The sequence below is a fragment of the Andrographis paniculata genome, unplaced genomic scaffold (genome assembly GCF_009805555.1).
Source record: "Andrographis paniculata isolate CXL003 unplaced genomic scaffold, ASM980555v1 Contig62END, whole genome shotgun sequence".
NCBI lineage: Eukaryota > Viridiplantae > Streptophyta > Magnoliopsida > Lamiales > Acanthaceae > Andrographis > Andrographis paniculata.
The window spans coordinates 5,064,076-5,091,938 of NW_026137598.1; the positions used below are offsets into that span (position 1 = coordinate 5,064,076).

Here is a 27,863-nt window from a genome sequence, read left to right on the forward strand (position 1 = left end):
CTGAAGATCTGCTGTAATTATGAACAGACTTCTATGTGCTATAGTGACTAGGGTTTAAGGCTCCTCGTTGTCACAGTTGAGGTTTTATAATTCTGTTGAATCTTGTTCCACGAAGGAGAATGGGTGCAAAGGCTAAGAACGAAGAAGAAGAACTAAACACTTCGAAGATGGTTGCCGTCCAATCTGCGGCATCCAAGGACGCGAACCCTGATTCGTTGGTGAGTTATTTTTGTGCTTTCTCCGCTTTGGCCAAACTAGCTGGTGATAATAGCGACTTCTTATCATTAATTTGGGAATTCTTTGTAATTGGTATGGATTTACAGGTAGTTTCTGAAGAGGAAGCGATGAAAGTCAAAAAATACCTCAGAGGTGAAGCTGCGAATATAGGAGTAATGGAATTGCGAGAATTTTGTGACTATTCCTGTGATGGTTGTTTCTGCACGTTTTTATTTTTGATGATTTATTCAACAGGTTTTACAAGATAAGAAATTGAAAGGTCAGTTGGCCGTGAGGGAAGAACTGTATGGAAAGTCCGCGCAAGCCGCTGCCAAGGCTGAGGAGGTGGCGATTGTTTTGCCATTTCTAAGCTCTAATCTTGATAATTCAATGTGCATCTTCAATATTTGCGGTTTTTGGGTAACACTGTAGGATTTGCTTAGTTACACTTTTTAATGTTAGATAGATGAAAATTATTGTGGCTTATGTTTTTCGGTGGATGGCGCTAAAAAAAGGTTTCTGTTTCAGGTTCATTAGAATTTGTGTCTTAAGTAACTATAGTAGTATTTTATGTGATTCGCATGTGCAGAAAATTGTATGGGTGATAATCTGATTGTACATTGATGTGCAGAATGATTTTCACATATTTATGTATATATAGTGGAGGAAGAGGTTGTGTTCTTGGTTGTATGTTTGAAGCTTATGAGTGTTCATGGGGATTTTGATGTTTCAAGCTTAAATACGCAGGAGTTTATATTTTTCGTAGCTACATAACCACAGGTGTCACTTTTTGTCTTTTTAGTGGCTTATGCCAAGTGAAGGAGGCTATCTGGAAGCCGAGGGTATTGAGAAGACATGGAGGATTAAGCAGGAGGCAATTGCTGCTGAAGTAGACATCCTAAGTTCCAGAAAACAGTATGATATTGTCTTACCAGGTTCAATTCGAATTTCTAATTCCTCAAACTTCTCCTCATTTAAGGCTTAATTTTCTTTTCTAAACCTCTATAGATGTCACTATGAAAATATAGAATACTGAGGCCATGGTAAAATGTTGATGGAAATTGTGTGGATATGACCTGGACTGAGAATTTATTTCTGGAATACTATCTCACAGACAACCTTCCTGTAACCATTGTTCTTAAGAAGTCATGCAAGAAATAAAAGCAAAAGACATCATGGATGGAATGATGTTACAATATTGCTATTCTGGTGTGCTCTTTTTTAGTAGAGATACACATGCTGGACTGTAAATCTATAGATTCTTCCATGAATGTTAACACTAAACGCTTTAAAATCAGAAAAAGCCTCTGGCACATTTGTTCATTATTTTTTATTAGTTCCTAAGCTGAAATATCTTACTGCCACTCGTCTTGGCATTTCTTATATCAGTGTTGTAAGTCAATTTCTTCAGTCTCCACTTATCACTTATTGGTATCTTGTTTGCATTTAAGGGAATGTGAAATGATCGCCAAATCTAGGGCTATTATATACAAACGAAGGTCACACTCAAGTTGTGGATATTTGGATGCTTACTAGGTAGTATCACACCTGAGAGAAAAGTCCACATGTGGATGTTGTATGGTGGTTACTGGTAATCCTGCATCTTGGAGTAGTTTCAAGAAAAACATCGTTGTTGGATCCTGTGGCGAAGATGAATATTGAATTATGACTTTAGCGACCTATGAGTTCATTTGGATAAAGCAGTTATTTTCAATGCTCAAGTTACTATGCATTTTGTTTCTAGTCCAGTATTTATGAGCAAACCAATACATTGCAATTTATTGACACTTCATCCAAGATGTGTTATCTAGATGCGTCTTTCATCAATCAGTTTTCCGATCTTCACCAAATCTCTTAGATGTCTTCCTATCAAGTATATATGTGGCTTGTTTGCCATTACATTTTTTTTGCTCCAGTTTGATTTAGTTTTAGAATTAGATAGTATATCACCTGAGTTTATTTATTCATAAATTCATATTTTGTATTTACTGTAATCAATTGAGAATAGAGAATTTCACAGGTTTTATGTTACTCAATTTTGTGATTAGTTCATGTTGCAGAAGTTACTTGAAATAGACTTGCACAGTTCTTAAGCTCATGTCAACATGTGATGCTGGTTTATATTTCATATCATACCTTTGTAACTAATGACAGACTTGCACACTATTTATTCAAGATTTCTGATAATTTTTCATGAATTGGCATTGTTTTCCCATTGCAATCACGTGATTTATTTAAATTACAATAACAACAATTCTTTTCAGATTTTGGTCCTTACACTCTCAACTTCGATATGAGTGGTCAATATATGTTCACTGGTGCAAGAAAAGGTCATCTAGCCCTTATGGACATGAAAAATATGGACCTTGTTAAAGAATTTCACGTATAAATGTTTTTTGCAATGTTTTATGCAGGCTGACTAACAAATATTAAATCTATAAGCCCTCGACTTATTGCAACCTGAGCTATATACATCTTAGTCAGCTTTGCTATTTCCATCTAATGGATCTCAATATTTTCTAAAGATCATAATGAACCACAATTTGATAATAGTTCACATTTTACGAAATTTTGAGAAAAATGCACTTTGGATAGATCAATAGTCATACAATCAACTACCTCACCTAGTTAGCATTTGTTATCGCCAAGTTGCATTTTTATTATTTTTCAAAGTGGAAGTAGAATAATCAACAATGGTCGTAGGTGCATGTTTGTCATTATTGTTGGAAGGTTATTATATTCTTTCACTTATAATGATTATTTCTTTTCTTCATGAAGTTTTACCTCGTAGGACACATCCTTAATAGTCAAAAATAGTTTATTCTCTATGTCTCTGAAAATTAATAGAAAATAGTAAAATTGGCTTCCTAAATTCATTTTTATGATCTGTTCTTGATCTATCTTTTTATATGGCATGATATCTTAGGTTTATTATATATTTTGCATAAATAGGTTAATTATATTAACACAGGGTTTACGATGGGTGTGTTTGTTTGAGAGTTTGGATTTTATGTTGGGATTTGAATAGTAAAAATTTTGAATTGTAATAGTTGTATGACCTAATATAAATAGGTATTGATGTGATGTTTTGAATGTAATATTAATTTTTAATATAATATAAAAAATAAAAAATAGGTGATTATTCAATGTTTTTGGAGAAAAAAAATTGAATAAATAGTAGAATTTTGGAAAATTCTCCAAACGAACACACCCTACATGTATTTCTACCTTCTCTACCTTCTCTTTATAAAATAAGATTTCAGATGTATATAGTGTAGGAAAAAACTGTAGTAATTCAAAGTGTAAATAAGTTAATTATGTATTTATAATCAGATAGGGTTCTTCGTGAACTTGGTTTGGGCTGATTGCTTCTATGAAGCTGTAATGGACCATGCATAACATGTGTATCTAAGTTTGGAACATGGTTTTGCAGGTTAGAGAAACGGTTCGTGATGTGGTATTTTTGCACAATCAGAAGTTTTTTGCTGCTGCTCAAAAGAAGTTAGTTCTTTTATCAATTTTTTTTTTTTCTCTTTCAATAAAAGATATACTCAAGAATATGAACATTTTGTGTGGGCTATATAGCTGTTTTATTACTTTCTTAATTATATGTAATATCTAATTGCTTCTTATTTTGTTAAATATTGTGCGCAATATCGGCACTTCATGACTTTTTATATCATAACATAATGTGCTTTAGTGTTCCAATATTTCCAATTTCTATCTTGATTTTCTTTAAAGATCAATCAAGCTCATATTAATGCATGAAATGACTTTATTCAATTCATTAATTACGATCCTATTTCCCATGTTGGTCCCTACAATTTTTTACATGTTTGCTTTTGTACCTCGCCCCTCATTCTACCGGCTCTTTTGGCGTTTAGGAAGCCAGTTTCTGACACGGATAGTTTATTGCCCAATAAACTTCAAAATATATATATACACAGTAAAAAGTGGTACACTATTCTTAACTGGTTTACTTTTTGACAGGTATGTGTATATGTATAATGATAGGGGAACCGATCTGCACTGCCTGAAGGTTACAAAACCTTAATTTCTATACTTTCTTAGGGTTTGTTTACAGGATTCTTATTATATATCATACAGGTGACTGTATGAATGTTGAAGTTTCATGCACCGTACTTTAATTGGTTTGCCATTAGAAAACAACATCAAATACCTTGGATCAAGAAGCTGTTTTTATGTCGATGTTTTATACAGATAATTGTATAAATCCTGAATCAGGAGACGCCTTTATTGTTCTAATTAATGGATGATCCCAACCTCTCTAATTTTTTTCAGGAACATGGTGCCATAAGAAAGCTTCAGTTTTTGAACAAGCATTTCCTCTTAACCTCTATTAACAAATTCAGTCAGCTTCATTACCAAGACATTACGGAAAGGATTGATGGTGGGCAATTATCGAACTGGTCTGGGGCGATCCGAAGCCATGGAGGTTAATCCCTACAACAGTGTTGTGGCTGTCGGTCATTCTGGTGGTACAGTTAGCATGTGGAAGCCGACCAGTGCAGCTCCACTCGTCAAGATGCTGTGTCATCAGGGGCCTATCACAGCTTTGGCATTTCACCCCAACGGCCATCTCATGGCAACGGCTGGAATGGAAAGGAAAATTAAACTCTGGGATTTGAGGAAATTCGAGCCTCTCCAAACACTTCCCGGACATGCCAAAGCCCTCGACTTTAGCCAGAAAGGTATGCTCGCTACTGCCACCGGCTCTTTTGTTCAGATACTGGTAGATTTGTCGGGATCACAAGAATACAGCCGCTACATGGGGCATTCTATGGTTAAGGGTTACCAAATAAACCGAGTATCGTTTAGGCCTTACGAAGATGTATTGGCCATCGGCACTCAATGGGTTGGTCTTCTATACTCATTCCCGGATCCGGAGAACCGAATTTTGATAGTAGGGTGGCGAACCGTTTCGAGACACGCAAGCAGAGAAACGAGAAGGAAGTTCATCTTCTTCTCGACAAACTTCCCCCCGGAGACAATCATGTTGAACCCATCTGAGATTGGTTCGGTGAGACCCAACCGGAGGAAAGAAAAGCTAGTAAGGACCAGAAAGAAGCAGAACTTGAAGCTGCCATGGTAGCTGCCAAAGATGCTTCTTTCAAGAAGAAAACAAAAGGTCGGAGCAAGCCGAGCAAATTGGCAAAGAAGAAGCAGGAAGCTATAGTGAAAGCCAAAAGACCATTCTTGGAGCATCAAGCTCGCGACGAAGATAAGTTGAAGAAGAAGAGGAAGAGAAGCGAAGAGACTCGACTGCCAAAGTCGCTGCAGCAGTTTGCTCGAAATGCATCTTCTTCGTGATTACCCGGCACTGAGTTCTATCGAGCATTATTTACGATGAACTGCAGATTCGTGTGGAAGGAAGAATGTCATGTAAAATGATGGAAATTTTGTATTAGTAGCTATGTGTAAGTATGATCAATGGGGCAGGTTGAAGGTAAAACAATGTTGTGTTCGTTGCAATTTAAAATTCATTTTTTTGATTAGGAGAAGGAACTCCTTGTTTGATCTGTTTATATATATATAGTTTTTATGTTGGGGGAACGCTAGTGACTATCCGTCGACATCACATATAAGACTTCAGTCTATTTTCTTGGGTGTGTTTGTTTGGGGGATTGGATTGGATTTACACTATTCATCCAATTTTTTCACCTAAAAAATATCAAATCAAACACTTATTTTTTTATTTTTTATATTATACTAAAAATTAATTTTACATTCAAAACATCACATCAACATTTATTTATATCACATCAAAATCCCCAAACAGACACACTTACGAAAGATTTTGGCACAGTTACAAAACTTTTTACATTGAAAATTTGAACAATATACATATTATAGATAATTTTGCCTTATTTTATGCGATCCATTTTATATCATTCTGTTACTTAATAATCTATCTATTTTGTTATTTTGGTCTGTCTATTTTTTATTAACATTAAAAATATCATTGCAATTTAATTATTTTAGTTTTTTTTACTTTATTACAATATAATATTAAGATTTCTAAAACTCCAAAAAAAAAAAAAAGTGATATATATAAGGCACGGAGGGACTATAAGATGTTCATAACATACTTTGGGTGTATTTGTTGATGGCTGGAAGTTGTATTGAATGATATTTATTTAATCAACATTTTATTTATAATGGCTATATGTTTAAAATAAATTTAAAATATAATTGAAGTGTTTAAAAAATATATTTAACACAAATATTATTTGATAATAAAAACTTATATAATGTACATTTACACAAAAAAATATAAATTAATTTTATGAATTTCTTTTTAAATATATAAATATGTTTATTTATCGGTGATATGAAAGATATATATATATTATAAGGGAATTCTTTGAGGTAATATCTTTTGAATAAAAAAATTATAACCATTATGTATAAAATATTACTTACTCTTTTCGTCCACACATAAATTAAATATTTTTGGTATGGTATTTAAAAAATAATAATATTTTAATTAGAGTTGGTAGTTAAAAATAGTGTAATGATATTTTTGTCATCGATTTTTGGTGTAAAAGTAATAATGTGATGTGAAGTAAGAATATTTGTAAAAAAAAAAAAAGATATTTAATGAAATATTTATTTGTAATTGATATTCCAAAATAGATATATATATATATATATATAGCGGGAGTATAACATTTTGAGATGGTAGCATAAGTAGATATTTTTTATTGGAAGTAATTACTATGTTTAAAAGTATACGGCTCCAAAACACTTCTAATCCAAAGGAAGAACTATGTAATTAACGTAATTACTGACGGTGGGGATTAATATAATTTCTACTAATTGGTTCATTTTATTTCATATAATCAATCATAATTATAACCCATAATTTTTTCACAATACGTGTTTAAGATGTATACGTAATTAATATTATATTATAATTGCAAAAACACAACTTTTGATTAATCACATCAATTTTATATTTATGACTATATGTATGGGTAATGTTTTGTCTAATATCTCGCTTTGGTTACCGTGCTAATTGGATTAAATTAAACATAGTACCGATTTAATCTAATCAGTATAGGTTTGAAAAATGAAGCATGTCGCAGACTAGTCTCATAAGTGAAAAAATTTCGTTGTTTTAGTCCTCCGACGTCGGAGACGCCCGCATGGTTCGTCGGAGGCCACGTGTCCGCCAGATCAGCGACACCTGGCGAACACGTGGATTTTATTTTATTATTTTTTATTTTTTATTTTTTGCTTTTTTTTTATTTGGTCCAATTGAAAAAAAATAAAATTCACACCTGGCGGGCCACATAGCGGACACGTGGCTTTTGGCAGCCACGCGGGCGTCTCCGACGCCGGAGGATTAAAACAACGAAAATTTTTCACTTATGGAACTAGTTTGCGACAGACTCCACTTACGGACTAAAATGATAAAAGGGTCCAGTTGCTAGATTAAAAAAACAGTTTACCCTACATATTAATATAATATATAACACATTTTGATAACATATTATATAATAATATATAGTACTTCGTTCGTCCGCCTCTGATGATTACATTTACCTTTTGCGTAATTGTACTTAATATTGAAAATATTTTTATATTTGTATAAAAAAATTTTACAAATATTCTTTTATTAGTATTACAAGACATTGATGAAAGTATTTTTGCAATTTTTTTTTAATTTGTACTATATTTTTATATAATAATTAATATTAAAAAATCAACACTCAAAAAGTAAATGAGACCAGTAAAGTAGAACGAAATTAGTATAATATATTTTAATTTCAGCACAATCAATATATTAATATAATATTATCTTCGTCCATTTATAAAGTTTATATTTATTTTTTGCATGTTGATATTTGAATATTAATTATTATACCAAAACGTAGTACAAATGAAAGAAAAATTATAATAATATTTCTATTAGCATCTTATGATATAAATATATTGATATTTGTATAAAAAAAATTATATAAATATAAAAATATTTTTAATATTAAGTAGAAGACCATAAAAATAAATGTAAAATTATTAAGTTAGACAAATGGAGTATAATATACTAACATAGCATATTATATATGTTAATTTCATATATATATATAATATAGTATATCTTAAATTGTGATAGTTGTGTAGGATGAAATGTTAATTATTTTAAATTAATGTGTTAATTATGTTATGATTAAATATTGACTTCATATTAATATATTAAATTTTCGGTCACCTCATCACACTATCTATTGCCATTGAAAATTTCTACATATAAATAATAATATTTTATGATAAATTATTGTTATTATTTAGTATATTTTTAAAATTTTAATTTGTGCTTTTTTTTTTGTATATATAAAATGAAATAAATGGTACCAAAACTTTCAATAAAAATATTATAATTAAGTTTTTTCTTTAAAATTTTTTATTTTCAAATTTTAGATTTTATTCAAAATACCTATTTTTAATTTCAAATTTATTTAGACATACAAATATATATATATTGTGTAAAAAAAGTGTTTATTTAGTATTTTAGTTTGAAATATTTTTTTTTATATGAAATATAAAAATTATATTGATAATATTAAAAATAATATTATATATTAATAAAAAATTGTGTCTAAAAATTATTGGATGAATAAATATAAATAATAATAATTGATTAAACTGTTAGAAAAAAAAATTAACTTAATAAATTTAATAAGTAATTAAATTAATTAAAAATAAGTTATATATAAAACATTTACAGTAAATATAATTATATAATAAAAAAAATATGAAATTAAAAATAAAAATATACAAAAATATGTTCTATATTATTATTATTATTTTTCGTATCATTAATATAAAAATTGCTTTTGAATATAGGAATATTTAATAGGTATTATTTATTTAGTATTTTTATTTGAATTTTTTTTTATATTAATATATATAATTATATTAATAATATAAAAATAATATTTTATTTAGAAAGCATATATTTAGAATTTAGAACTGTATGATTAAAAAAAAATCTTAGGCAAACAAATTCATTATTTTGATAAAATATACATTTTTAATGTATTTGCCCTAATCAACACATAATTACATATCCACAGCCGCCGCCTGTAAGAGGTTCTTCATCTTCCCTAGTTTCTTTTGTTCCTCTCCTTTTCCTCCTTATCATTTTCTTCTTCACCCTACTGCTACGCCGCGGGACTCCCTGACGGTATATATCTATATCTATATCTATATCTATATATATTATTTTTAAAAATAAAAAATGTCGAACCGGACCGGTTCGAATCCGAACTGGTCGAAATAAAGTTGGGGAATATTCCCGGAACTGATGACGAGGCGGATTAGGACCGACAAAGATAAGGCGGCGCATGGAAGAAGGAGTGCCACGTCAGATGAACCGGGTCCGGAATTGAACCGCCCCACAACTCGGTTCCCCTACTCTCAACATATATCTCATGAATCTCACTGTGCTTTGCCGCCTTGCCCCTGAGTTGCGAAATACGGCGAATTCTCCATGACAGGTACGGAATCGGAGCCTCGCCTCCGCCGTGGTGTGTCCTTGCCTTTGTACAAGCAGAATTCCTGGTCTCCGGACATCCTTCGAGATGAGGCGTGGAGTAATCGCCAGAGAAATCATCGACTCCGGCGAGGCCAAAGCGTCACCGACGATGACCTCGAGGAGCTCCGCGGATGCATAGATTTAGGATTTCGATTTGATTCGCAGGAAGTAGATCCGAAGCTTTCCTCTACTTTCCCTGCACTCGAGTTTTACTGTGCTGTGAATCGAAGTAACAACTTGTCCAGATCGTATTCGGCGATGTTTGCCGACGGCGAATCAGAGCGATTAACCGCGGGAAGCCCTAGGTCAATTGTCGATCCAGGTGAGATTGGAATCAAATTCTCTGTGTTCTTATTCCTTTTGTGTGTATGATTGTGAGTAATTGCTTCTAAAGTACAAAATAATTAGATTATTAACATATATTTGTAATTGAGATAATTTGGAATGTAGAAATGAGATTGCATCCATTCTATACTTATTTTTCAATTGTGGAAGGTGATGATCCGGCGATGGTGAAGACGAGATTGAAGCAGTGGGCGCAGGTGGTGGCGTGTTCTGTGCGCCAGTCTTCGTCAAACTCATTGTGATTCATGCCACTACTTACAAGCAAAGGGGAATCAGATAATAAAACTCTAAATCTGTACATATTCTAACCTTTTACTTAACTACTTTTCCATTTTGAATTGCTTTTGCAATTGAGCTTCTGGATTCATATCCGCTGGTCAGTGCTTATAAATTCAGAAAAGTCACCATCATAGTTGAAGATAATGTAAATTATTCTTCCCAATTTGACGTTTTCTTCATTGCTGTATATCACGTATGCCTTCCTTCTGATAGTAAGAATTTAGAGTACAACTATGAATAGAATTTATGAAACTAAATTTAAAAAATGAATATAGCCAGGATTAATAAAATAGAAGAAACAAAGCAAATTTTAACCTAAGAACTATTGAGCTAAACCAAAAGTTGATATTTCCTCGTTGCAAAATTGTGAATTTAGAGAAATTTAAACAATAGATTTACTCTTTGTTAATATGAATGAATTTTACCTTGATTTTATACTTTAATTTCATATTTTATTATTGCACTGCATATATGCCTATCTAAAAAATACTCTCTCAGTTTCACATTGGATGTTTTGGGTCAGGTAGACTAATTAGTAGATAATTAAGAATATATTAATGAAAATAATTATTTATAATATAAATAATTATAGATTAACGTTAACATAACTAATTAGTTTAATTAAAATTAAAAAAAATTAAATTAATAAATTTAAAATGAGATTAAAGTGTATAATTGTTTTCCAAAAAATAAAGTGACATGGGATGTCAGACGGACAGATACGGTAGGTGGGACAGAGAGAGTAAGATTTTGTTTTGTTCAAATTCAACCTTGTCGAAGATTTGGTTATTTTCTTTCCTGTTTCATTATCTTCAATTATGTGCGCAGCTAAACACGCCATTAGTATTTTATTTTTAATTATTATCGTTACTGTGACACTCTTCAGTTATTATTATTATTATTATTATTTTCGTGAGACTCTTGAATTTATTATTTATATATGTGCACGCTCACACGTATTTATATCGATAAGCAATTTGTTGAATAAAAAAGTTAAACATAGTTACTTTTATTATTTATCATTTTGGTCAGTCCATTATCACCTCTAATTATTTATGGGAATATTTACTTGGACATTTCGATTGTATATAATATTTTTTGTAAATTTAAAACTTCTCTTAGAAAATGCCACATTCAATATATTAAAATTTTAAATAAGAAATCTTAAAAAACACACCCACGCACACATCTTTAATATTTTTAGATAATAATAATTATTATTATTTTATATAGACATAATGCTACAATAATTCTTTTTATTTTTTTTAAGAAAAAAAATGAAAAAGAGGAAACGCATCAAAAGTTTAAAAAATTTAATATTAAGATATTGATGGAAAATTGGATTATAACTATATATTTTAAACACAATGCATAATAAAGTAAATTTATTATTAATAACTTTCAGTGATAAAAATAAATAAATTTATCAGAATATTTTATACAATTACAGTACTAAATCGATAATTCACAATTTTAAATCAACAAAAGCTAAAAAATTTGAGAATTAACACTATTAGAAACACTAAATCAAAAAATCCTATGACAAAATCAACGATAACATTCGGAACTGATTTTTGAGAAAACAAAAAAATAATTAAACAAAATAAAAATTTATTAAAAAATAAGCAACAACGTACCAAAAGTTGGCCGTAGACTATGAGAATTGAGTTTCGTTGGAAATTTTGAAAAATAAATAAATAAATAAAACATAAAAACGACGACAAAGAGCACCGGTGAAAACGAAGACAAAGAGTAGGAAGGCAGGACACGAGGAGGAGGAGCACTAGTGATGGTGATGACGAAGAAGGCGCAAGAACGATGGAATGAGAGCAAAAACATCACAATTTTCCTCTAAAAATATTAAATCAAACACCTATTTTTTATTTTTTATATTATACTAAAAATTAATTTTACATTTAAAACATCACGTCAACACCTATTTATATCACATCATACAACTATTCAAATTCAAAATTTTTAATATTCAAATCTCAACTTAAAATCCAAACCTCCCAAACAGACACACCCTAGTATCTCGTTTCTAAATTAAGACAATTAAATATACTAAAAACTAAGTATGTATATACTATTTAGTATTGTCTTATATATAACTTAAAGTGGCATTAGAAAAAAATGTCAAGATCAAGATCATGAATTTTAAGAAAAACAAACAAGAAAAAAAAAAAAAAAAAAATTCACGAAAATTTGAGAGTATAAACGATTAAGTTGAACGAGATTCACGAAATAACAATTTATATATATATAAAAATAATAAAAAAATAACACCACCACTTTGGGTCCAACTTGAAGAAAAGCACTCCAATTACAAGATTCATGTGTTATTTTAGAACTTTTCTTCTATTGATTTGTGTTTTTAAATTAAATAGTCATTGCATGGGGGACCATTAAATAATACTCCCACCCTCCATTTTCTAATATCCTATTTGATATTTACAGGTATTTTTTGACAATTACCTTTAATCTTATGTATAGAAAATAAAAGAGTAAATAAAGTAAGGGTAAAAAAGTAAATTTTGTGTATAAAAATAAAAAGAGGACAATAATTATTGGATATTCCAAATAAAAAAGTAGAATATTAGTTTGTGTACAGACAGACGGAGAGTATATATAATATTTTGAGTGTATATGCTCCCAAAAGTTATATAATTATATAATAAATTAGACGCATATGATTTGGATGGTTGTGTATGGGTCAAGACTTACTATAAGAAAATTCCACTAAAATTATTAAAGTTCATTATATATATATATATATATTTAAACTTTGGATACTATTCATTAAAATTGATTTTTATAAAATTATTTTATCAAATAATTATGATATCTTACAAATTATTCTATTGTAAACTCAATTTTTACTATTTTAAAATATTTTTAGAATTTCAAAATTCTCGATATAAATGGAGTTTAAATAAATGATTTGTTTGATTTTGGTTTAAATTTAAAATTTTATTCGAGTTCTAATTTAAATAATAGTTGATATTGATATAATATATTATATAAAAACATGCCACATTTTTATTGAATTTTATACAAATTGAATAATATATATCTTTTATAAAAATTAAAAAAAAAAAGAAGAAGAAAAAATTAAAACCAAACCAAATAAACTCTTAATACCTAAATTTTATTTAATGGACATGGTTAGGGATATAATTATCCACAATTATATAGTATTGATTGATCATAATCAATATATTTTATTAATAGTGTATATATTACATGACTGTAATTAAAACAAAACGGTTTGGTTATCACGATGATTTAGTCAAATTGATATAGTGCTAATTTGACTCATTTAATAAATATCTATTAAGAAAATACTAAATATTGATATAATATATACGAATATTTGAATAGCACATTATATAATTATATATAGTAAAATATATTCTGGTTTAAGTATAAATATATTTTGATTTCAACGCAATAATAATTAGACTCAATCGACAAGTAATTATAAAGAAATTAGCAAATATTAATATAATATATAATACATTATTTAACACAATATATGTTATCCGTCTTATGACGATTTGCTAATTATTTCAAATTAACGTGCTAACTTAGTAATATACTATTATTTTTTTGTGTGAAAATTTGTTAATTACTTCATATTAATTTGCTGATTTTGGTCAAATTTGCTTCTTAAACTAACATCTTTTATTATAATATATTGTCGGTTTATATAATATATTATTTTGTGTTATCTTTATAATATGTTATATTAACATATTGTATCATTCATGTTATATGTTGTGGTAACTATTACTATTTTTTTTTTTTTTGAAAACAATATAAAAGTAACAAAACATGATTATAAAATATAACATTCAAAATATATTTAATATTAAAATTTTAAATACATATTGTCTCCGTCTCAATTTAAAATATTTTTTTATCATTTTTGTCTATCACATTTTAAAGTATTTATTTTTTATTTTAGTAAAATTAATCCTACACTAATATTAAAATACCTTAATTTGTTACCTAAATTACAATATATCATTACACATACAATTATTTTATATATAAAATCAAAAGTCAAAAGACAAAGATATCAGAATCTCTTACACACTTTCATTAATAATAACATTTGAAATAGAACAGAGGAAGTATATTTTTAAAAATTATATAGAGCATCTTTTCATGTAGGTTTTCTAAAGTACTCTACTATTAATCATTTTGACTGTTTTTTTTTTTTTTTTTAAATTTCTCATTGTTGATTTTATTTTTTTTCCAAAAGTATTAATTATATAATTAGGGTTTATATATATATATATGTATTTTATATATTTTTTAAAAAATATAATATATTATATATATTTGTTATTTTTATATTTTCTATACAATTTTTATATTTTGCATAAAAAAAATTTTCAAATGATTTTTATAAAACAAACACACTTTTTTTTAAAATTTTTTTATTAAAAATTAATTTATATTTAAAATATCACATTAATTTTATATTATATTAAATAATTATTTAAATTTAATTTTTTACTATTAAAAAATCCAAACTTAAAAATCAAATCTATAAACTAACACACCATTTTTCTCTTTAAAAAAATACTAAATTAAACTTTTATAATTTTTATATTATAAAATATGATTACATATTTAAATATATCACATCAATACTCCATACACCATCCAACATAGTACATTTTAACAGGCCTAAAAATTTATAACCCAACAACGTTTTAAAATACAAAAGGGCCCAAGCTAGTTTTAAAATACAAAAGGGACCAAGCTAGCAAACCCTAAGCATTAGTTATCAAGATAATAATAATTATTATTATTACTCCCTCCCTTCCATAAAAAAATATTAATTTACTTTTAGCACGTAGTTTTAGAAATATTAATATTATATTGAATATAATATGAATAAAATAGAAATGACTAAAATAACCTTATTAGTACGTGTCGTATAAAAGTAATGGTATTTGTGTAATATATTGTAAATTGTAAGGGTATTTGTAGTGTTAGGTAGATAGTATAATTACTAAAAAAGAAAATGAATATTTTGTTATGAGACAGACTAAAATAAAAAATGAATATTTTATTATGAAACGGAGGAAATATTATTATTATTATTATTATTATTATTATTATTATTATCTTAACTTAGAAGAAGACTAACAACAGAGTATTATATAACAACAAATAAAAACATCACATAAGTCTGTTAAGGAATGAACACGTGACAATTATTCATACAACGCATAATATTTTTGACTTTTAATTTACATATTATTTGATATAAAATTATGTAAGTCTGCATTATGTATTTTTTGATTGTAGATTGGACATGCTAATTTTATTTTATTTTTTATATATTATATTATATTTAATATTTTTTTATTTTTTTTATTTTTATCCATTTTTAAATAAATATAATTAACATGACCTAATAAATTTTTTTTTCTACTGTAAAATAACATAAATATAAAATATATCTTTTAAAAATAATTTTATATATGTATATCTTAAATAATATGTTATTTTTGCTTATTCATGGGACTTTGCGTTTCGTTTGTTTACAATTCACGATTAAGATATATATATATATATATATATATTGATTATTTTATTGGCCGAGTTTGCATGCCCTATGTCTTTATCTCGATACTTGTTCAAATTTGTCGTTTATACAATAAATATATTAATCACTCATGCGTGAAGTCTTGTTGGAATGCATATGATCATGTGTTTATTTAAATTTAATATTTATGATTTTTTTATAAATTTTTTATGACGTTGAGATCTGATTGTTTGATTTTAATATATATATATATAATTAATTATTAGACATTTTATTTTATATAAATTTGTAAGTTTTAGTAATGAAATAAATATGAACTATTTTAGAATTTTTATATTATTTATCAGTAGTATTTTTTAAAAAAAAAAATAAAATAAAATACTTATTTTTTCTTAAAAACATCATAGAAATACATAATTTTATATCATTTCCAAAATTTTAAAACTAGTGTGTTTGTTTGGGGGATTGGATTTATTTTTTACTATTCATTCCATTTTTTTTCTCCAAAAACATCAAATCAAACACCTATTTTTTATTTTTTATATTATACTAAATATCAATTTTACATTCAAAACATCACTTCCAACACCTATTTATATCACATCATACAACTATTTAAATTCAAAATTTTTACTATTCAAATCTCAACTCAAAATCCAAATCCCCAAACAAACACACCCTAAAAATATTCTAAAATTTGTACCTAAACAAAGGCAAGCTCATAATCTGACTCTTCTTCTTTTAGAAAGCCCATTAAGGCCCGACTCTTTTTTTTAGTTGTCTTGCTTTTGAGCGGCCTGATACACTCCAACTGTTTGTTTGTCATTTAAATAAAGTAAAAAATGTAGATAATGAAGTTTTATTTTTTAATTTGCTTTCATTATTTACTATAAATTGTTTGAATTGTAAATTCAAATTTTATGCCGTATAATTAAACAAAAAAGAGAAAAAAAAAGTTAAATTGCATAAAATTTATTTGTGGTTTTATGAAATTCGTATTTTTAAAATTGTGTCAAATTCTCATCTAATTCTTCGGCGGTCTTTATTTAACAGTATTTGACCTAAATGCACCTAAATTTCTAAATCTTTAAAATTACAAATATATTTATTTATTTTTATTTAACTTCAAAAAAAATAGTAAATATACTAAAAAATAGTTATTTTTTTTTTGAATTTTAAAAATTTATTTTTACTATTTTTTAAGATTAAATATAAGAAAAATAAATTTATTTGTAATTTTAGAAATTTAAAAATTGAGATTTTAAGACATCTAGGTCATATACTGTCGAGAACATCAGAAGCAAGAACATCAGAAGCAGAATTTATGTAACCATCAGAAAATGTAAAACAATTTTAAAAATAAAAAAAATTTAACTGTAATTTCGTGAAACCACGAATACGAATGAATTTGACGTACTTTAGTCAAAGAAAGAATTATGTTTATGAATCCAACGTGTATAAACCTCGAATTAGTTTGTTAACAAAATGGAGGAACTGTGAGGGGTCCAGCTAAGACTGAATTGACTGGCAAATCTAACTCGAAAGGTATATATAAATATAAATATAAATAAATATGTATTTATGTATGTATATATGTATGTATATTTCCATAATCCTCTCTTTTCCCTACGATACCATGGAGGCGCTCTCTCTCCTTCTCTCTCTCCTCCCTCTCACATTTTCCCCAGGCAGCTCAGGACGTTCGGCATCTCCGTAATGCGCGCTTCCCCTGCATTTTTGGTACGCCGATTCTCTTTTCAAATTCCCTGTCATTTCATACAAATACCTTTTCTCTCTCGATTTTGCTTTGCTTGGTTTGGCGATTGATTGTCGCCACCGTATGCCTCAATTGTTGGTGCTTTTTCGTTGCAGAGTCTCGTCATGGAATCGATTTGGGCGAACGATGGCCCTCCCAGCGCCTGGCATCTTTTCGCCTCTTTCTACTTCGTTTTCGCCTTCGTTGCTGCCAGGTCCATCCTCGACAGGTTTATCTTTCGTGTAAGTTGCTTTTGTTTCGTTTTTCCTGACTGGAAGAATGTTTATTACTTTGTTTTAAATTTTTTGGCAATAGTCGATGTAGAAATTGTGGTGTTTGGACTGCATTTTGCAATTTTGGTGGTGAATGTGAGTGTTATTTTGTATGAATGTTTCGGATGATGGATTGAATGTGCGGCGTGCTTCCTGCGTCGAGGAAAACGCTATCAAAATGAAATTTATACTGTAATACAAAGAAATGTGTTGCTTGGGGTAGCCTAATTGAATTAGGTCATCTGAGCTATGCTATAACTTGAAAATACCAAGTGAAGAGATTTGATTAGGACACTGCCTCTTTCTCAGATGATTATGGAACTAAATATGTAGAGCATTATTGAATGAACACTGCTACAAAATAATCTTTCAGGTTTATTCTATGGAATTAAAACAGAACAATATGGTGAAAAGCATTGCAGAAACGTTACAGCCAATGCCATATTCTTTGGTAAGATGCTCACTTTTACAAATGATATAATATTTCAGAGACTGGCAATCTGGATGTTAGGCAGAAGGTCCTCTTCCAACCTCAATCGAGACACGATGGCAAAAATAGCAAAGATTTCTGAATCCATGTGGAAGCTAACCTACTATGCTACTGTTGAGTACTGCGTATTGGCAACTATTTATCCAGAAGACTGGTTTGCAGATATAAAGGCATACTATACTGGCTGGCCTAATCAAGAAATGAAGTATGTTCTGTTTCTTTGCTACTTTTCTCCAAGCATAAGCTTTTAGATCTTATTATTAATTTTCTTTTAAGAAGGAAATTTGTCAAGTTATCAAATTAAGCTTCATATGTTATATTATGTCTTCAATCTCCTGCATATGAGTGTGGATATATGCTTTAAACCCTGAACAAAATTCCATGTTTTTCAATTTACAATTGGAAATTTATCAAATATTTTGCTGGTTAAACTCTTAATTTGTGCCATTCAGTAGCATCAGTTTTAATGATTAGTCGATCACAACAATTTTCAATGTAAGGTTAACATATCCTTCCTAAGCTTGTCTATTGGGGGGAATGAACTTCATCATTGCTATCTCATATATTTTCCTGAGACTAATTAGCATCGAATTCATTATTTCAGGCTTCCTTTGAAACTCATTTACCTGTGCCAATGTGGGTTTTACATCTACAGCATCACTGCCCTCCTTACCTGGGAAACACGTCGCAAAGATTTCTCAGTAATGATGTCTCATCATATTGTTACCGTGACCCTAATTTCTGTTTCATATGTGACAGGGTACGCCTTTGATCCATCTAATGCTTACATTACCAAAAAAAAAAACACTCAGTTCAAAGATTGTGGTTAGTTAGTTAAGGTGGTAAAATGCACAAGTCTAGCAGTTACTGACCAGTCCTTTGGGTTTTCTCTTCATAGGTTCTTCCGGGTAGGATCGATCATTCTGGCACTGCATGATGCCAGTGATGTATTCCTTGAAGCTGCAAAAGTCTTTAAATACTCGGGGAAAGAGCTTGGAGCCAGTATTTTATTTGGTTTGTTTGCCATATCATGGCTTGTCCTGAGGATTATAATCTTTCCATTTTGGGTCATAAGATCAGTCAGGTTCGTTTTCAATAGATTTCAACTCCCAAGAAATTTCAGGATATTATTACAACATCATTTTCACTCTAATGCTGGTTGCTTAAATCTTCCTCAGCTGTTACTCGCCAGATGTCTTGATCTTGTCGGATTCATTCTACGCAGCATTATACTATATCTTCAACACGGCATTGTTGACTCTTCTTGTTTTTCACATTTATTGGTGGATTCTTATATGCAACATGATCACTAGACAGCTGAAAAATAGCGGAAAAGTTGGGGAAGACATTCGATCAGGTCCGTACCTCATTAGATATGCATTTTTAGTGACACTGGATCAAATTTTATCAGATTGGAGCTTCCAAATTTAAAGTTTTCCTTAGTTTAACAATCATAATTAACTCAAATTTAAATTAGAAACTAGATAGCCTGACGAGATATACATGGTCCAGTTTAAGGTAAATATATTTTCAAAATAGGTAAATAACGGATTTTATTTGCTGCATGGCATCAACTGAAAGCTGAATGAGATCTTTGGAGACAAGAGATTACAATGGAAAAGCTTTTGCCTGTGTTTACTTGTGTTTGAGATATTTTTTTTTATGTTAACCTTTTGTGAAAGAAAAATAGATACTGGATTTACCTGTTGCAGATAACATTTTAGATATGATGTTTTAAATGACGAATTTGTTAAGTATAATGTATTTTAAAGCACAGTTTCTTTTAGCATTTGAAAATTTCAGAAAGTTTTTTGAGATCCTTCTTCGAAGCAAATAAAGAATTGAAAAAAAATGAAATCATATATATATATATATATTTAGTTTTGTTTCGACAGTGATTTGGGTGTGATGTTTGTTAAATAAAATCATATATTTTTATAGAGAATTGCTAATGTTTAATACTAGCATATGTGAACATGAATTCAAGTTTATGTACTGATCTGAGTCTCCCAATGTGTTTACAGATTCCGAAGATGATGACTAAGTTTGGAACTCATGCTGGCTAAGGAGTGTTGTAGTTTTAGTGAACTTATTGGTAGATTTGGCTTTTCCCGTGTGTACAATTTTCTAATTTATATTATATACTTATATATAGGAAATTGTACCATTTAATTATATAGACTATAAATATACATCAATTAATTTTCCTAAAAGCTGTTCAATGTACAAATTATATACATGTGTGTGCATTGCTCCAGAATTAATAAGCTTCCAAGTCATTATAAAATTTGTATTACAAATAAAATAACAGATATAACAATTCTTCAAGCAAGTGGCAACACGAACTCTGAAATTCAACAGACACAAGAAGACCATGGAACTAATTTAAAGCACCAGCCAGACCCTACAATGGTGATTGATATCTTCTTCTTCACAAGGCATCTCTTGCAGCAATCCTGCATATTATGGCGTCCGGAAGTGACGATATCCCGAGCTCTGGCGCTGGAATTTTGTAATTCTGGACAACCATCCGAATAATTATTAGGCTGCAAGGGATTTGAGAAAAAAACCGAGCTCAAAATGGGGAAGATGGTTCCGGAATCAGAACTTACCTTTTGTATCTGGGCTTGGTCAGCGCGCTTTTCCAATTCCTCCAGCTCAATTTCAGTCCCCTTGATGAGCTCCTTCACGGCCATCATCTGTCGAATATAGATACTTGTAAGTAATCTAGAATATTCCAACGATCGAATGAATATCTCACCTCACTTGGGGTGGCGCCAAAACGAGCCGCGAGGATGTAGCTAGTGTTTTCGGATATGCCAAACCTCTTCAATGATTCGGATATCTGTTGCAAACAATGTTAGTGAATTTAAATGCATTGCGGAAAGGGATGGGAAGGAATTTGTTGATTCTTACATGTTTAGAGCCGGAGTAATTGTAAACGAGCTCGGAATGAAGAGTGCGGGTAGTGAGAGACTCTCGAGATTTTGCTATCACTGTCTTTTGAGCAGCGGCGAGGACAGGGAAAACATCGGGTATCTATTCGAATTGCAAACTGTAAGTATCAAATTCAGAAAAAGGAATAAGTATGGATTTCTATGGATTCCTGCACTTACTAGTGAAGCATTGAGAAATGCTACTTCTGGTTCCAGTGTTCCTGCTTGCATCAAATCCAGAAGTTCTCTGCCAAAACCGAAGAACAGAATTCAACAGTGAAGTGATTGATACCTAGAAAGTCTTCGAAATTCATAAATGTAGGGCTCAAATATTCAGCATTTGAAGAAACTATCAGTCGAGTAAAGGAAAGCCAAAATTGCGGAATATCAACTAAATTCATTCCGTCGGAGAAACGAAAAAGAAAGGCAATCTCAGTCGAGTTCCGATGGAGATGGAAATGGTGAGAAATCGAAGCTGTGTGTACTGGAACACCTCGAAAGGTTCAAAAATCAAATACAGAATACAAAAGGCAGTATGGAACCAATTTGAGATAAGGCAATCAAACATTTGGTAATTATAAACGAGATAACAGCTTCAATTACTAACAGAGAAACGAAAATTACTTGGAGTTGGACACATCGGCGAAAAGCGCAAGAGCGAGAGTCGTACCACCAACCTCGAATGCCTTCATCTCTGTTCTGAAATTTTCCAACAGACGATGAAGCCCTAGAATGACTTAATGGAGAACTCCGGCTAGGGTTTTAGCCCAAAAAAAAAAAAAAAATTAAAAAAAAAGGCAAAAACCTCGCGCCAGGTAGGGGTCGAACCTACGACTTTCTGCTTAGGAAACAGACGCTCTATCCACTGAGCTACAGGCGCTTGTTGGTTAGAGCAGTCTGTATAATTAATTATATCTGTTTGTAAACTTCGCCATGGAATCAATGGATTGGCTAATGATTATGCGCCAATCTGTGCCATGTCGCTGCATCGTCTCCGCAGAGAAGGTTATGAATGAACAACATGGCAATGGATTGAGCGGTAAAAGTCAGTTGCTATCTATTCGGGGACTTTTTGTACTTTTTTCTGAGATTTTCTCCTCCTTTTCGTTCAACGCGGCTACGTCCCACGCAAGGTTGTAGGAGCATTAATGGGTGCGGAAAGCACGCCGAAATCGGACCAATAACGCTATTCATCCTGTAGATTGACTTCCTTCGATCTTCTCTGTTCAAATACTGCAAAGGATTTTTACAACTGCGCACCTTTTATATGGAATGGTGCTCTTAAACCTTAGCTCAATTTTGCCCTTTCCTAAACCCTTCGTTTCGATGCGTCCGCCTCGTATCGCCACCTTCCGCTTCCGCGCCGCCGCCGACAACACTTTCCCTCGCTCTTGGTTCAATTTCCCGAACGCCGCCGACGCGGCTGCAGGAAGGATTGGCAACGCATCAGCGGATAATATTGGTTCCCGGACTTCCGGCGCGAGTGATAGCGATAAGAATTCGAAAGTCAATGCTAAGGAGAAGTGGTCCAGGGATCGCGAGAGCTACCTGACCGACGACGACGACGCATTGCCGCTTCCCATGACGTATCCAAACTCGTCGCCGGTTTCTCCCGACGAAATTGAGAAGAGGCTCAACTGCGACCCTGAAATAACGGTATTTCTGTTACAAATTTATGTCTCTTAACATTCAGCATTCATCTCCAACAATTTGAGTGCAAATTTCACCTAATCTGTGCGTTCTCTGATATTCTGTACGCAGACATGAATGAGCCTGCATATTTGAATACCTACTCTCATTACATGTCTCAATCTATGTTAACCTCTGATTGCAGGATTGCAAGCCTATGGTTTATGAATGGACGGGGAAGTGTCGAAGCTGTCAAGGAACTGGATTAGTTAGCTACTACAACAAAAAGGGGAAAGAGATCATTTGCAAATGCATCCCTTGTCTCGGCATTGGTATTACTCTCTAACATCATTTGCTCGCATTATGGCGAAATTTAGATTACCGAATATATCTGCAGCTTGAACTCTATATTCCCAACTATATTTCCTGCTTGGATATGCTGTCGTAACTTGGAGAGGGTTGGAATCAATCATGTTGATCATAGACTGTATAATGTGGGATTTACTTGCCACTTATGCTCCATTTTTGTTGCTTTTATATGATGCTTTTTGGTTGTTAAGGGGTAACAAGAACTTTGTTCCAAAAGGCTGTCTTTGGTTATGAGGTTAAGAAGTGTCGAATTTTTTGCTTTGAAACCTTTGAAAACAGTCAAATTCCCGTCTTGCTTTAACTGTTTATATATCAACCATTAGAACCATCGAGTGCCTTTCAAAAACACAGATTGCTTGGCATCTTAATTGCTTGCCATTTCATCCACATATTTTCTTCGATTCTGATTCTATTTCCCATTAATTCACACAGCATCTTTGTTGATGCAGGATATGTGCAGAAGATAACAGCTCGTGACGATATTGATGTGATGGAGGACTTGGACAATGGAAAGCCACCATGATTGCAAATGACGCGATTTTCACTCACATTCAGCTGACTGCCTTTTCCGGCCATTTGAGGTCCATTCTAAACCTCCAATTTTTTTTCCTAAAGGGATAGAGCATCACATACTTTCTTGGCTGCGGAAAAGCATGACAGTTCATTCATACAAGTTAGTTAGATACCCAAAATCAAGTGTTGTAATGTTGCCATTAAAAGATCTGAAAAAACAATACACTGCTGCTGATCTTTGTGTCCAATCATATTCCTTTTACTACCTAGTCTTTAATTACCCTGTCAGATTGCCACCCCATTGTTTAGTTCCTTAGTTTATTCCAACTTGGCTGGCCACATTTCCCCCCCAACCCAAAAAGCTTATCCTCAAAAAAAACATGTTAGTGCAAGACAAATATGGTGAGAACATAGCAACATGGAGAGTAAGTACCAAAGTGTATAGAAAAATCCCTTGATCCAACATGGGGAATAGTGCAAAATACTAAAAACTCTAGAGAGACAAAATGTTGTTCACTTGATGGGAGACCATAGGAAAACACAGTGCTAGATCTCATCCACCTTTTAATGTGGGGTTTTCTTGTCCATTTTTATGTTTCTTAGTACCACTCTCAGCATGGGGAATCAGACAACTATTAAAACCCATTTGACTAATCCAAATATGAACATTAACCATGTGAGCGTGTGAATGTGATAATCTGAAATAGGCATCTTTACATATATACATACATATAGGTGTATGTATAGTATACATCTGTGTGTGGATTCTTCTTCTATATAAGGAGGGTATTACATGTTAAGTTCTATAACATAGTAATAACCTTATAATCCATTGAATAACATGTCCAAACATGTTTGACACAAAAGATCAACATCAAGGCATCTACAACACAGCAAGAATCTCATTCTCAAATGACTTTGCTGCTGTTGCTGCTGCTGATGATGATTCCCATCACCCCATCACCCTACAAAACAGCTACAGACAAGCCCCCGTCTCCTCCGATTTCGAGTTTTCTGTCCCTAACTACCCTACACTCACGGCCGACGAACTTTTCTCCAAGGGCAGAATCCTGCCCTTGAAGAACAACACTACTAAAACCACCACTCTCCGAGACGAGCTTCTTGCCGGTGACAATGGCAACAATTATGAGGACGTTGCAGCATCAAGGTTAGCCAGAGGGACAAGCCGGTGGAAGGAGAAGATAGGACTAAAGATGCCTAACCGTATTCTACCAAAGAAGGCCGGTAACAACGACAACAGGAACTTAGAAAGCATAGGTGAAATGACAACTTTTAAGGATGTCTTTGTTAATAAGTCCAAAGGTCATAGAAATGCCTTTCGGACATAGTTTGTAAAACTACTTTTTTTCTCCGGCCACAAAAAACCCGAGAACAGATACTTATCTTAAACAACATTAACAAAACATGTTCAACGAATGCAGTACAATTTCTTCACCATGGAGCATTCGAAGCCTCCTTAAATGCTAACCTGACCTTCTCATTTTCTGCGATCTCGGCGTCAAGTGTTTGTTTCGACACTTTGGCTTTCTCTAGCTTCATCCATAGATCTCTGATTTCAGTTACTATTGCAGCCCTTTGATTTTTCTTCGATTCGATATCGATGCAACAGGGAAGAGCTAGCAGCTTTCGAATCCGAGCTCGCATAAATCCCACTTCCATTCCTAGTCGCTCGAAAGCTTCTATAGTTCGATCCCAACTTTCTAAATGATTGGTAGCTGTTAAGGTCGGGCTAATTGCTCTGATAGCATCAGTTATGCTGACCATTTCAGTGATCATTCCAGCGGCTAACTTACTGTTTAGGCCCTCTGACAATGTTCTCGTGTAGAACTCTGTTTTGACTGCAGCACAGCTCGAAATACCTTCTTTTAACGTCCTCTGGGAGGTCATAGTTGATTATTAGGCCATCGACGCTAATTAGCTTGGATGGTATCCATAGTTTCTGTATCGAAAGTCTCAATGTTATTCAATGATTGTTGTCAAGATATGTTGATATAAATTAGTTGTCTCCTTTGATCACCTTTTGTTTGGCGAGTATTGGCTGTAAAGGTCCTTTGATTTTTCTTTGTCACGAGTTCACTTTCCGTTGCATTGTTCTTGCTCTTGCTCTTCTCTTCCATTTCCACTATCAGCGTATGTGATATATGATCATCGACATAATTGGAAGTATGAACAAAATTAAGTTTTTAGGATAGCAGACCTGAAGTGTTTACTACTGACTTGGATTGAGATGACACTAAACTGATGGAGGTTGCAGCTGCATCGACTTTTGCTCTAACAATGTAAACCTTAGGAGCACCAAATATATAAGACAATAGATATTGATATATATGAATGACATTACATAATGAGTAAATGAATTACCTTAAATTTGAAGGGGTGAATGAGGTGGAAAACTAGGACATCGCCATGGATCAAATTGTGGGCGATGGCAAAATCTTTCCAGCCACCACTGAGGGCGGTTTTGGAAGAAAAGGTATTTAACTGGATACACTTTCTGGTTTTCATCGACCAACATCATTGTTGTTGCAGTATTGTTGTGCTGATCATCGATGAACAACACCATATACTAGTAATTAGTATTTATTTGTTGACTGATAAGAGTATGAGTATTAGTAGAGGAGGGCTTACCAACCAAAATCCTCGGGTGACATGTGATTTGAGCATGGGCTTGAGAAAGGTCGGGGACTTTGCTGACAGCCTCGACATAATATCCTTTGCTCGTGCCTCTGCCTCTGCCTCACCCTCACCAATGCTATTATTATCATTATTTTTATGAAGGAGCGTATGGCTATCACTATCACTATCACTAGTATCAGTATTAACAGGGGTTGTCTTTGTCCTCGACTTCCATGGGTAGCTGTAAGAAAAACAAAAGAAATTTGTAGATAGAGAGAGCATTAGATTTGAATATTGAATCCATGAATCAGCATCAGCATCAGCCACCACTTGCAGTTTATCGTCTTTAACCATACTACTGATTATTACTACTATCCAACAGACAACACAACAACACGCCTTTCTCTCACTTTCTTTCTTACACTTACAATTACACCACAAAGAAAAGAAGAAAGAAAACGAAAGAGTTTTGCTGCTTAATTTTAATTTAATACTAGTATAGTTGGTGAAGAATACAATACAATACAATGATACATGCAGATTTGAATTTCAACAGCTCTACAGTAATAAATTATTGCATTTGACTTTAATTTGATTGAATCTTCAATCTTGGATTTCTATTCATCCTCCTCCCAGCTGTTCCTGAGTGACTCCTAATTATAGATAAATAATTAAATAATGTCATCATCTAACAATTCATGCAAACTTACTTGACTCACATGTCTCATCATCTAAAAGGTGAAACTCATAATTGTGATATAGATTAAGATTAAGATTTTTTATTTTATAATTCTCATCGATAGCTAATGGTCGTCTATCAAGATAGTATTTCATTCTATATCACAATTATTATTAGCATATATGTATAGATATTGAACAAAAATTTTAAGAAAAATTATAGGTTGTGTTCTTTCCTGTGTTTTACAGTATATTTTTACTATTCAATTTTTTTTTTTTTTTCCAAAAGTATCACATCAAACGGTTACTTTTTTTTTTTTATATTATACTAAAAAAATTATTTTAGTTTTTACTATTTATCAATTGAAAAAAAAATGTTAGGTCCGAATATGAAACCTGACAATAACTAATAATACCTAAAGATATAATTAATATCACCAAAATTACATTAGCTACCGAATTTCCAACGGCTCAAAGTAGTAAAGATATAAATTTTTTCTTTGTGAGATAAAGTGTTTTTTTCTTTTTAATTGTGGAAATTTGCAAAGTTATTACTCTTTGAATATATTTTAAGTAAATTTTCGGACAAACCTAATAACTTGCGCACTAGGCTTA

General features: G+C 31.4%; 5 protein-coding genes, 1 non-coding gene and 1 pseudogene across 6 annotated transcripts; 4 read left to right on the plus strand and 3 right to left on the minus strand.

Annotated features, from left to right (window-relative positions):
• Window positions 1-11: 11 nt before the first annotated feature.
• LOC127261115 (probable U3 small nucleolar RNA-associated protein 7) lies at window positions 12-5,729 on the plus strand. Its single transcript, XM_051289315.1, is given in 12 exon segments — window positions 12-218; window positions 324-389; window positions 472-561; window positions 1,019-1,151; window positions 2,481-2,599; window positions 3,650-3,717; window positions 4,207-4,255; window positions 4,519-4,614; window positions 4,616-5,078; window positions 5,081-5,214; window positions 5,216-5,282; window positions 5,285-5,729. Coding segments are annotated over 12 exon segments (1,647 nt in total). The 5' UTR covers window positions 12-119; the 3' UTR covers window positions 5,548-5,729.
• Window positions 5,730-9,564: 3,835 nt separating this feature from the next.
• On the plus strand, window positions 9,565-10,567 carry LOC127260547 (uncharacterized). Its single transcript, XM_051288308.1, has 2 exons — window positions 9,565-10,100; window positions 10,274-10,567. Exons 1-2 carry the CDS (start codon window positions 9,734-9,736, stop codon window positions 10,363-10,365), a joined length of 459 nt encoding a protein of 152 aa, XP_051144265.1. The 5' UTR covers window positions 9,565-9,733; the 3' UTR covers window positions 10,366-10,567.
• Window positions 10,568-17,270: 6,703 nt separating this feature from the next.
• LOC127261099 (ceramide synthase LOH2-like) lies at window positions 17,271-20,726 on the plus strand. The gene is made up of 7 exons (XM_051289290.1): window positions 17,271-17,708; window positions 17,841-17,966; window positions 18,486-18,691; window positions 19,091-19,246; window positions 19,385-19,570; window positions 19,665-19,843; window positions 20,511-20,726. The coding sequence occupies exons 1-7, from the start codon at window positions 17,550-17,552 to the stop codon at window positions 20,528-20,530; spliced, it is 1,032 nt and encodes a 343-aa protein (XP_051145247.1). The 5' UTR covers window positions 17,271-17,549; the 3' UTR covers window positions 20,531-20,726.
• A 20-nt stretch (window positions 20,727-20,746) lies between these two features.
• On the minus strand, window positions 20,747-22,206 carry LOC127261101 (uncharacterized). Its single transcript, XM_051289292.1, has 6 exons — window positions 22,047-22,206; window positions 21,603-21,669; window positions 21,403-21,525; window positions 21,248-21,331; window positions 21,099-21,185; window positions 20,747-21,004 (listed from the first exon to the last, which is right to left on the minus strand). Exons 1-6 carry the CDS (start codon window positions 22,112-22,114, stop codon window positions 20,918-20,920), a joined length of 516 nt encoding a protein of 171 aa, XP_051145249.1. The 5' UTR covers window positions 22,115-22,206; the 3' UTR covers window positions 20,747-20,917.
• A 23-nt stretch (window positions 22,207-22,229) lies between these two features.
• Window positions 22,230-22,302, minus strand: TRNAR-CCU (transfer RNA arginine (anticodon CCU)). Its single transcript has one exon. It is a non-coding gene; the product is annotated as a tRNA-Arg (tRNA).
• A 98-nt stretch (window positions 22,303-22,400) lies between these two features.
• On the plus strand, window positions 22,401-24,165 carry LOC127261100 (protein disulfide-isomerase SCO2). The gene is made up of 3 exons (XM_051289291.1): window positions 22,401-23,078; window positions 23,257-23,383; window positions 23,870-24,165. The coding sequence occupies exons 1-3, from the start codon at window positions 22,695-22,697 to the stop codon at window positions 23,941-23,943; spliced, it is 585 nt and encodes a 194-aa protein (XP_051145248.1). The 5' UTR covers window positions 22,401-22,694; the 3' UTR covers window positions 23,944-24,165.
• A 1,214-nt stretch (window positions 24,166-25,379) lies between these two features.
• LOC127260430 (B3 domain-containing protein Os01g0234100-like) lies at window positions 25,380-26,924 on the minus strand (annotated as a pseudogene).
• Window positions 26,925-27,863: the final 939 nt, after the last annotated feature.